Here is an 11,057-nt window from a genome sequence, read left to right on the forward strand (position 1 = left end):
TTAGAAGCTATGAGAAGGAATTGAACTCCCAAAGTAAAACACCTGCTGTGTGCCTCTTGGCCTCTTCGTTCAAAGTGCATGAAAAGAAGCGTAAGCGGATCCCCGGGGCCGCTCCTGTTTGCAGCCTCCCTTTGAGCGGCAGAAATCCATTGTGTGCACGTTGAGCAATTCAGGCGGGCTGGGAGGAGCGAGCATGCGCGGTGCAGATACTGTACCAGGAAGTGCAAAGTGCAGGCAGGTCCTCCACTCTGCTGCCTGCAGGTTTATTTCACATTCAAATGTCTGGAGGGAGGGAGGGGGGAGAAAACATAAATCCTGTCAGACTCGTTCTGCAGCGAGGAGGAATGAAGGAGTGAAAGACAGAAGACGAAAACCATCTGAGTTTCTTGACTTGAGTCACAGATCAGTGCCGGTTTCGTCTGAGGTCGAACGCAGGCCAGACCTGGTCAATGGAGAGAATTCATCATGTTATTTATAGTAATCATTTCCCTTTAGCGCTGACTAATAAATCATCATCATGGTAGCACTTAATAACAAGTTCCAGTAAATTACGCTGTGAAGTCAGAGGACAATCAACTTATTACAGCTTTAAAACAACAGTGACAAGTTTATTAGGCACACCCAGTCAGAGGTTCACAGTCCAAATTCTTTTCTTTAGTGTTTAGTTTTTGTTTATAGTATTTTTAAGAGTTGTTAATTCAACCTTTTAGACGTTGTTGAGCTGATAGGTCTTTCTAATATTTATGCTTCTATCAATGTGCCAAATATCAATTCTAACAGAATCAGTTTTGGGGTTGCCAGGTTGTGCAAAAACCATCCTCCAGCCTCATCACAGTGTGTTTTTATCTCTTAAGTCTATTAAGGATGGATGGAAACTTCTCCTAAACTGCTGCAGGTTACCTGAACCAGAATCATTTAACAACCGCAGACCTATTATTGAATCACCATTTATTAACCTATATATACTTTTTAATGAGATGTTGATTGAAAACTTTAATTTGTACAAATTATTACAATCCATCAAGTGAGTAGTTGTACATGTTCATAAGCAGTGAATAATAAATGAATTACAAAGTCCTAAACTTCCCCAATTAATTGCAAAGCTTGGAGTTATGGCATGTATTGGTGTATTTTAAAATAGAATAAAAGCAATCAAATGAGTAATAATAAATAATAATAGAGTACAACATATTTCAACTGAGTTTACTGTCTTTTTTATGATGTCAAACGTTTTTACACCCCAACTATAACCTCACCTCACCCAGTTAGACCTGGATCATATAGCTGTAGATCACTGGAGCCAACATGGCTGCTGTGCTGGTGATTTATGACATGAGATAATAACAATATACCTGGACAGGTAATGTCATGTTGTGTTGTGCTGTGCTGTGTTGTGCAGTACATGTTGTGATGTGTTGTGTTGTATTGTGTTGTTTTGTGTTATGTTATGTTGTGAAATCTCAGGTGAGACACTTCAGGGAGGAAGGGGTGTGGTCAGCCCAGTAACCGGGGAGAGGGGCGGAGTCAGCAGCGGAGGACACACAGGTAAAGAACACAAACTCACTTCTCGTTTCTTCCGGGGACATAAAACATAGAAAAGAATCACATATACACCTGGAAACCTTCACGTTTAGAAACCACGCGGATTCACGAGATGGACATTTGTTAATAGGACGCTGCAGGACTGACGGGAGAGTCGTGATTTGTCATGAAACCGTGCGTCGCTTTCAACATGGATCTCTGGTCTCTGGGTGTGTGTGTGTGTGGATAGAACCAGGACCCACTGATTCTGATTAACGGTGAGTGTCCAGTGTGTGGAAGTGAGTGTGTGGAGACAAATATCGAAGGTTGGAGAAGCTTTGTGGAACAATCCGGCTTTTTTAAATTTAAATGAGGAGAAAGGTAGTAAAAATATTGAGCCAAATGTCATTATGTTTTTTTTAAATGAAATTTCATGATATTAATAATGTTACACATTCCCTAAAACCATATTGCAGAATAGTTTAAAAAAGCTTTATTAATGGTAGATTTCCCAATTGCCATGTTTACATAATAGTAGATTGTAATTAACTAGATTCATAATCACTGTCAAGTCCTGAAGGCCACTTAATTATAATTGTAGGTTACTTGAGTTGCTTATTTTATACGGGTCTACTTTCTTTTTACAAACTATATTTTAAAGTCAAATGTTAACCTTCTACTCTACTAATACAGTTATTACTCACATCTCTGGTTTTGTATACATTATTTTGCAGCCGTCTCTTAATTTCGTTTTTTTCAGAGCAGAGTTTAAAATCAGTTTATTGGTTGTGGTGCACTGTGCCGGATTAAATAAATAAACCAGTTTCTAACAGGTTCACGCAGGGGCGTTGCAACAGGGTCGGCAATTGCGTGGGGCCCCCAAGCTGAGAGGGGTCCCCCCCGAGAACAGCAACAGTTTAATGAGTAACCGCTTAAAAGATGATTCAGGAGACTGAAACAGCACCAACACCTTTCTGACTTCACTTTCACCAGCCACAACGTTACAATACTGCTTTTTGTTGTACGTGCATTTTTCCACATATAGATTTGAACGTAAGGATCATTTTTATATTACAAGATTGCTGCTGTCACACAAATAAAACATCTGAAAACGTCTTCTCTTCACTCTACACACACTCAAATGGTCTGTAGTGTTGAGAGGCACACCCGTCACCCCTTTGATAGCAGGCACGTGTGTCTCAAGTGTGATCGAGTGTTGTGCATTTCTGTGCAAATGAAGTGTCGCACTGTGGATTGATCTTGATTTGTTCTCAGCACAAAGGAAACAGGCATCACCCGAGTAAACGAACGCCTCTGTCCTCCTGGGTGAACGAACGCTGCTGGCTGTAGTTTGAACTCACAGATGTAACGTCCTGCTGCTGTTCAGTCACTTTATACTTTAAACTAAATAGTTGGCCACTTGGTCCCACATGCCATCACGCTGAGAGGATGTTTCAGTAGCCGAGCGGGTTAAAAATTCATCCGTGTGCACACAGAGGGAATGATCACAGAGCTCTGTTTGTTTACCAGCGAGGGTCCGTTTCTCTTTTTTCCCTTTGAGCAACCTGCAGGGAGCTCGCCTCACGTTCAGTTGCGCTTCATGTGATAATTAATGATCGGGGAGTTGCCCCTGGAAGTCGATGCAAGCCCGGGCCGGTACCCTCCTGCACATGCCTGGTTTTGCAGAAGACAATGTAGCCCTGCGAGACGTTTAGTGTGGACGTCAACCTTTTTCTTACCCAGCTGACATGGGAATGTTGAAGAGCTTCCCTGACTCATAGCTGCTGGGCTCGGTGCGCTGATAAGCAGGTGTTTTATGGCCGAACAAGCCTTCAGTGACTTCAGGGGGAATTGCTGTGTTGTACTTTTTCATTTAGTGGCTTAATCATCCTTGTTGTTGCACTTGTTGCAGGGTGCTCGCTTTAATGTGTCAGTAGGAGACGTAAAGGTGAAAAGGATCCTCCAACCGGCCTCATGACAGTTTATTCTGCCGTCTTGTGTCTCCTGCTGTTACATAAATGCTGTGTGAACAGAATCAGGTCCGACTGGTGCCCCCAAGTTTTTCAAGTCGCTGAAAGATTTCCTGCAGGATCGTCACCTCTAAAGGTGAAACTGAGTCACAACGCTTCTCACAGTCCTCACACTGGAGTCGCTTTTCTGTTTCCCATCAGAGTAGCTCACGTTCTGTTTAGTCGTGTGAACATATGCAAATTACTCAATTTGCTCTTGTTTATAAAAGAGCTTAAAGATTAACAGTTGTTTGTGTAACTTGTATATTCTGCAGAATGAGATCAGCAGACGATTATTAGAATAACGAATCACTTTTTCTATCAGACTGCAACAAGACAAGTTGTTTAAAATATGAGAATGAAAGATTAATTAGTATAACGCCATTTTCTGTCAAATCTATTTTCCCTTTGTAATGTAATAATGAAGTCATATGAAGGCACACCCCCATTTAGTTTTATTTGTCAAGTTTTCTATTTTGTATGTTATATATTTTTCTTCATTTTCTTGTATCTATATTAGGTATAATAAGATCATTGTCATTGTTCACATGGCGCAATAACAGAAAGAATAAAAAACAACACATGCTCACGACTAAAAGCTGAACATTTCTGTTTGGTTTCCATGGTAACCTTTTGAGGGAAAGGACCATGAGCAAGTTACAGTTTAACAGGCTCTTAAATGAAATGAGGAAGATGCAGAAACAACCATGGTAAAGTTAGAATTGCATGTTTGAGGTGTGTTTTAGATCCTTGGACTGGAAAGCTTTACAGAAAACCTTGCTTCTTGTAAACCTTGGACCTTTGACCCCTAGAGGCAGGTCGGCCCGGTCGTGCTGATGGACCAGGACACTCAGTGGCTGCTCCACCTCCTGGCCGAGGTCCAGTTGGAGAAGTTCTACCTGCGCGTCAGAGACGGCCTCAACATCACCTGCGTCGAGCACTTCTCCTACGTCAAGGAGTCTGATCTGGAGCAGATAGGAATCAGCAAACCAGGTGAGCCTGATCCGTCTCCTCTGATCGTGCACGTTAGCTGAGAGTCAATACACAACACAGAGGATTTCCCCTTTGTCACAGTGATGGATGTTAATCACAAGACAAAGAAGAGATTTAATTAGTTTTAGCACCAAAGCATTGTCTTCTGTTTAAACCTCTAATCCGCCTTTGGATTTACAGTATTGATCATTTTATCATCACAGTGTCTTTACTTGATTTTTCTCTCTGCCTTCATCCCTTGATAGAGTTAACAGCTACAAGTGTTTATTTGATTTTACCACAATCAGCTGCCAAAGTTAAACTGATTTTTAAGCTGTGATGACAACGTCTTTTCCGTGTTGCCTCTGTCTTTCTTGTTTATCTGCAAAATAACGACTAATAACGTGAATCTTTTTCTTCCAGCACAACGAAGATTATGGGATGCTCTGAAACGCCACAAGACGAGTTCCCGATCACGGCCCTGGATACCCAAGGTCGGAAATATCTCATTACATCAGCATAGATTTCATGTGTATTGTGTGTGTGAGCTACATGTGATCACGCTTGTCATGTTAGTTTTTTTAAAATTCATTTATCCATGCACACAGGTGTTTAGCGGGCGAAGTCAGGATGGAGGCGAGCAGGCCCAGGGCCAGGAGGGCGGCGGCCGCGCTCTCCCCTCTCTGATACAGGACACTGAGCTGATCCTGGGCGAGAAGCTGGGCTCTGGGTCCTTCGGGGTGGTGAAGAGGGGAGAGTGGCACACACCCACCGGGAGAGTGGTGAGGAACGATATCTAAATGGATACACATTTAGTTATAAATCAAATACATTTATCTACTGTACTTGACATAATGTGATTTAAAACCCACTGTGTTGGGACTGACCCTCTCGACTCTTCTCAGCTCCCCGTCGCAGTGAAATCCCTGAGGAGCAGTTTGTCCCGGCAGACGGACACACTGACCGACTTCCTCCAGGAAGTCACCACCATGCAGTCGCTGGATCACCCCAACATCATACGACTGTACGGCGTGGTGCTCACACAGCCGCTCAAGATGGTACGATGGGATGTTTTGAATCAAACAATCAAGGAGTGAGTAGAACTAGGAGCTAGAATACACACTGACCCATATCTCCATCCTCCAGGTAACTGAGCTGGCCCCTCTGGGTTCACTGTACGACACCCTGCGCTCACGTCAGTACGAGTACCCGCTCGTCCGCCTCTGGCTCTTTGCTGCCCAGATCGTGGCGGGGATGGATTACCTGGAGACTAGGAGGTTCATCCACAGGGACCTGGCTGCCAGAAACGTGCTGCTGGCGTCCAGGGAGATGGTGAAGATCGGAGACTTTGGCCTGATGAGAGGTCTGAGCGAAGAGGCCGATCACTACGTCATGTCGGCTCACAGGCGCATCCCATTCGCGTGGTGAGGGCACGTGGAAACTATGGGACTTACAATTCCCACTTTCCTCCTGGTCTTGTCTAAATGCTTTGTCTTTTCCAGGTGTGCTCCGGAGAGTCTTCGCGTCGGCTCCTTCTCCCACGCCTCAGACGTGTGGATGTTTGGCGTCACCCTGTGGGAGATGTTCACGTACTGCGAGGAGCCGTGGTTCGGGCTGTCAGGGCGACAGGTACCAGCTTGTCGGCTCCACCTGAACATTCACTTTTTCCATTTTTTGTCACCGTGCCAGTCTGCGTGTTTGTCTGCGTGTGTGGAATGTGTGTCCCCACCCTGACACTGTTTGTCTGTGACTCAGCGTTTCAGTGTTCCTGACATTTGCTCCCTTGGATGTAGATTTTGTGGCGCGTGGAGCGGGAAGGCGAGCGTCTGGAGAAACCGCCGGACTGTCCTCAGGAGCTGTACGCCGTCGTGAGGAAGTGCTGGGCCTGCAACGCCACTGACAGACCCACTTTCGCACAGCTCACCACCATGGTGACCGAGGTGTGTACATATGCAGAAAGCCTCAATTGTGTCTGGTGATGGAACAAAGAGATTTTAAAATTTGTTTTATTGTTTTTCCGCATTTCCACAGGCGAAACCAATGGAGGTGCAAGTGACTCGGGACTTCTCTGAACCCAGAAAACTCCCCCTGGTGGCTAACGACCTTGTGACAGTCATAGATCATGGGTGAGTGAGAGACAGGAGGCGAAATGAAAAGGCAAAACTTTCTCCGAAACAATGGGCTTTTGTTTGGATGAGAAAAGGGTTTAATTAAATCCGCATTCCAAACGTGATCTCATGGAGTCCTTGGTATTTGACAGTGTTTAGTTCAACCTAACAGATCTGGAATGACGAGTAGCTTCTTTTAACTAGGACTTTTAATAGTCGTTGTGCTTCTGTTCAGCAGAGGTTAAACTAAGTTAAACTAAGGTCACCTTGTCTCTGCAGTCTGGAGCTGAGCGAGTGGAGAGGCCAGAATCAGAGGACACTCACAGTCGGCTGGTTTCCTGCGAGCCTCGCCGCACCGCTGCTCCCTCCTGGTCTCACTGTTGCCGCTCCCGCAGCATCATCCAGCCATCCTGTTCCAGGTTCCAGTTCGGTCCACATCTCGGCGCCTCTGAAGGGAAGTCTGCAGCACATCGGGCACGGAGAAATCATCCCTGAACGCGGCTGGAGAGCACAGGAGAGCCCGGACGAGTCAGTCACACCCCTCATCCTCCTCTTTGATTTACCTGGGCTCATCTATCTACTTGATATTTTACACGTGTCTAAAATGGGGAAAAGCATTGGGCTCGGTTTGGGATCCTTTGCACAAAATACACCAACAAATTTCCCCTTTTTTTCTTCTGCCTATATCATTTACAAAATAATGTAAACTCCCACCTCCACTGCCCGAGTCCCTGAGTTCTATTGCAGAAAGATAACCAGACTGTAGCGCTGACCTTTCACCTGCTGTCACTCTGTGAGTCGAAGCTGTCAAACTAACATGTTCACTTTTGTGACCTGTGCAACAGCAGCGGCAGCTATAGGCCGAACCCTGGCAGAGAGAAGGACGGATCCAATCTGCAGAAAATGGCAGGTAGGGACCTAAAATGCAAGCAGCTGCAGGATAGAACCATGCATCTTCTGATATTATAATATTGTCTTGCACCTGGTCTGAAAGCAGCAATATAGTGAGATTTCTTTGCCTTTAACCAAGTAGAATGGACAATGATGGGTCGTCTACTAACTAGTAAGTTGGTGGTTCGATCCCAGCACCTCCAGTCTACGTTCTGAAGTGTCCTTGGGCAAGATACTGAATGTGTGCGTGAATGAGTGAAAGCAACTTGTACTGTAAAGAGCTTTGAAGGGTCTTTATAAATATATATATAAATACAGTCCATTGACCATGACCTACTACTTACTTGCTTATTGTTTAATTCATTATTTTTTATTTAGTCGTACAATTATTTTCTTAATTTGCAGACCCCTTTATCTCCCATAAATCACTTGTCTTCCCAAGGTTTGTTTTTAAACTACTCACTCATTCAGTCACATTTGACCAGTCTTCCCCCTAGTGGCCTTTTTAGGCTAAACCAGGATTATTCTCTCTGTAATCGTGTATTTCTTGCATTACAACGACTCTCTGTGTCTTCAGGGTTGTCTCAGAGCCTGGAGTCGGTCCTCAGCGGACAGCGGCCTCGGGCTAACACAGTCGGGGTGATCAGAGTGGACCAGCATGGCAGACTCATGCCCCCCATGCTGGCAGCTCACAGCGTGTTGATGCAGCAGGACACCCGTCGCTTCAGCGAGGCCAGTATCGCCCCCCCACCTCGACCGCCGCCCCCCAACCTGAAACGCCCAAACAAGTCCCAGAGGCGGCCCATGATCAACCCACCCCCAGGCGCCTCCTGGCCCGTGCAGTTGATCCTGCCCCCTCCGCCACAGCCACCGCCACAGCCACCACCTCAGCCTCCGCCTCAGCCGGGCTCCAACCTGGCTAAGATGTCCCACATGGCTCGCTCGACCCCGCAGCTGGATGAAGTGGACGTCAGGGAGAGAGAGAGAGAGCGACCTAGAGAACGTGAGAAGTCGCCACATGTGCAGCACACGAGGGAAAGTCTCATCGGACAGGTATGAGATGAGATTTCATATAGATGACTTTTTCCACAGGATTCAAATATAGTGAATATATTTTTGATTAAAAAAGGTATAAAATAAAATGCTGTACTCTGGTCAGGTCATGGAGTCTGTACACGGAGTGACCACTGAAGAGGTTCATGCTGCACTACAGCGCTGTGACTGGAACCCGGTGCGAGCTGAGCAACAACTCAAGGTCGGAACCATGAAGAAAACACAATAACTACCTGTTTCTGCTGTTTGAACCAACTGATAACACACATGTACAGCACCTTTCAACAAAAAGACAAAAAAAGTCATTTACATGAGACATATAAGCCATTTTCAGGCATTAACTTTGGTAAATATCTGCTGAATTGGGTGTGGACATTTTCTGGAGTTCACAAGAAAAACGTTGATGTCCTCTTGTCTCTCCCCCCCCCCCAGTTCGAGCAGCTGTACTCGCTGAGCCTCTGCTCCAGAGACGACTGTCTGAGGATCCTCTCCAGGTACCAGTGGAACCTGCAGCTGGCCAGCCGCTACCTGATCCGAACGTCCCGGGAGGACAGGCCCGGCACGGCAGAGCGACCTCAAGTCATCGCAGATCGGCGCGTCTGAAGCCGCTTTGACTTTTGTACATAAGTGGACGTTTGACTTTTTCAGCGACGTCCTGCTGTACGGTGACAAACTGACATGTGCTCACACACGTCCTCGATGTGGAAACTGTGTGGACATTTACTCCAGTGGAGATTAAAGCAGGAAAATGAAGAAAAAAGCAAAATGCACAATGACTCAAATGTTTTTTTGTATTCACTTTGTATTTTCACTGAGACGTTATCCTGCACATTACATTAGCTGCAGATAGTTTTTGTACCTGAATGAATTTGTATATATTGTGTTAGAAATGATTATTCCGTTGAATAAAAGTGATGATCTGGTCTGATCTGATTTTACACATTTAAGTCCACCGAGTTGCATTGTGGGTAATTGGGCATCGGGTTTTTTTTTACAAAGAAGTAGACTGTGTTTTTATTTAAGAATTAAAACAATCTAATATATTTTCATTATAGTAATAATAATAAATAGCATCTTTTTTTAGTTTTCACAGGATTACACCATGATGAATTTATGCATTACGGTTTAACATTATTCTATTTAATAGGGACTTTGAATGTTAATGATATTGTATTCAGAGCATTACACTGTACTGAAGGGAGGATGAAAGCTTTCTGGGAAATATAATTTAAGACGACACATTTCCCTGCAGAGAACCAAGTTTGTATATCAGCTCACAAATACTGTAAATAAACGTAGTAAATAAATACAAAAACTGCAGCAGGTGAAATACCCATTTTCCTGTATAAGAGTAACTTGAGGATTTTATATTATGAGAGGGACAGTTCATTTCTAAATTATTCCACAGGAGAACTGATGCTGCACAGTGACATGTTCAGACATGCTCCCAAACACTTCTACATGTAGTACTCATTGGTTTGCAGGAGGTGGAGCAGTCAGACTCAGTATCTAAGCAGAAAAGGGAGGTTTGGTCTCTTTTATGGCAGCTAAAGTAGAGCATGGATATAACCTGTAAGATAAAAGCGAGCAGACAAAACAGAGGAAGCTGATACTGTAACCAGAGAAGAGCGTTTTGTACTGGGAAAGTAACCCAGTAACTGAAGCAGAGCAGAGTTTCTGTGGAACTTGCAAATGACTTGCAAATCTTTGTTACTGGATTTCCCTCTGATGCAACAAGCATTGTTTCCCAAGTAAAAGCAGATGTGGGTCTTCCCCAAACTTTCTAAGAGAAGCACTGAAGAAGAGGAACCCAAACACTTGAACAACTACATCGTATTCTTTATGTAAAAAAAAGTATATAAACAATCACAAGACACACATTAAAAGGAAAGTAGCACAAAGATGCGTACGGTTGCTGTCGGCTGCAGATTTAACTGATTGAAAAAGGCACAATCTGCAGATGAACCTGAGCCGATGAACAAATGTGTACTGTACATCCTCAGAGGCTGCGTATATATACAGTTTTCACGTATAATAAGACACAGTTGCAGACAGTGCAATACAGAGTTTGGATTGAAGAGCATTAGTGGCATTCGAGCCCCAATGGAGGCACACCCATGTTATTTCATGAGGATGATTATATGAATCAAATGGCAGTAATCAACATTAACCGGCCGTTTGAAAATTATTCTGAAGGCGAGATATCCCGAGTTCACATTCAGGTCACTCCGCAGAAACGACTGAATATTTCCTTAGTAACCTCACTTTTTATACACGGTCTGTTTTTTCCCCCCCGACGTCAGATCAACATTCACTAACTCCAACTTCTGCTTTTTTATTTCCTTTCCCGTTTTTTTCCACTTTCCATCACATTGTCTCTAGTCCCAAGCAGCATCTGCATCTGGAGAAACTGAGGGGAGAGGCTTGACTGTGGCGCCGGTCTCCACGGCAACAACTACAACACGCAGGAGCTACAGTTCTGTTCAGATCATGTAGACCAGGC

General features: G+C 44.5%; 1 protein-coding gene across 2 annotated transcripts; it reads left to right on the forward strand.

Moving 5' to 3' along the window:
* Positions 1-1,508: 1,508 nt before the first annotated feature.
* On the forward strand, positions 1,509-9,492 carry tnk1 (tyrosine kinase, non-receptor, 1). 2 transcript variants are annotated; one of them, XM_034569135.1, is made up of 14 exons: positions 1,509-1,799; positions 4,345-4,523; positions 4,926-4,996; positions 5,111-5,284; positions 5,408-5,560; positions 5,649-5,926; positions 6,005-6,131; positions 6,296-6,442; positions 6,534-6,628; positions 6,890-7,138; positions 7,453-7,520; positions 8,079-8,554; positions 8,661-8,756; positions 8,987-9,492. In XM_034569135.1, the coding sequence occupies exons 2-14, from the start codon at positions 4,367-4,369 to the stop codon at positions 9,155-9,157; spliced, it is 2,262 nt and encodes a 753-aa protein (XP_034425026.1). In that variant the 5' UTR covers positions 1,509-1,799; positions 4,345-4,366; the 3' UTR covers positions 9,158-9,492. The 2 variants fall into 2 exon arrangements, with proteins under 2 accessions (XP_034425026.1, XP_034425027.1); XM_034569136.1 differs by having other exon boundaries at positions 1,510-1,799; positions 4,343-4,523; positions 7,456-7,520.
* The last annotated feature ends 1,565 nt before the right edge of the window (positions 9,493-11,057 follow it).

The sequence above is a fragment of the Hippoglossus hippoglossus genome, chromosome 18 (genome assembly GCF_009819705.1).
Source record: "Hippoglossus hippoglossus isolate fHipHip1 chromosome 18, fHipHip1.pri, whole genome shotgun sequence".
Taxonomy (NCBI): Eukaryota; Metazoa; Chordata; class Actinopteri; order Pleuronectiformes; family Pleuronectidae; genus Hippoglossus; species Hippoglossus hippoglossus.

Bases quoted from the DNA above. Each gene is read 5' to 3' on its own strand.
- tnk1 (XM_034569135.1), top strand. From the start codon at position 4,367: ATGGACCAGGACACTCAGTGGCTGCTCCACCTCCTGGCCGAGGTCCAG. The intron at 5,561-5,648 runs GTACGATGGGAT...TCCATCCTCCAG, and splicing joins TCACACAGCCGCTCAAGATG to GTAACTGAGCTGGCCCCTCT. The intron at 8,555-8,660 runs GTATGAGATGAG...TACTCTGGTCAG, and splicing joins GGGAAAGTCTCATCGGACAG to GTCATGGAGTCTGTACACGG.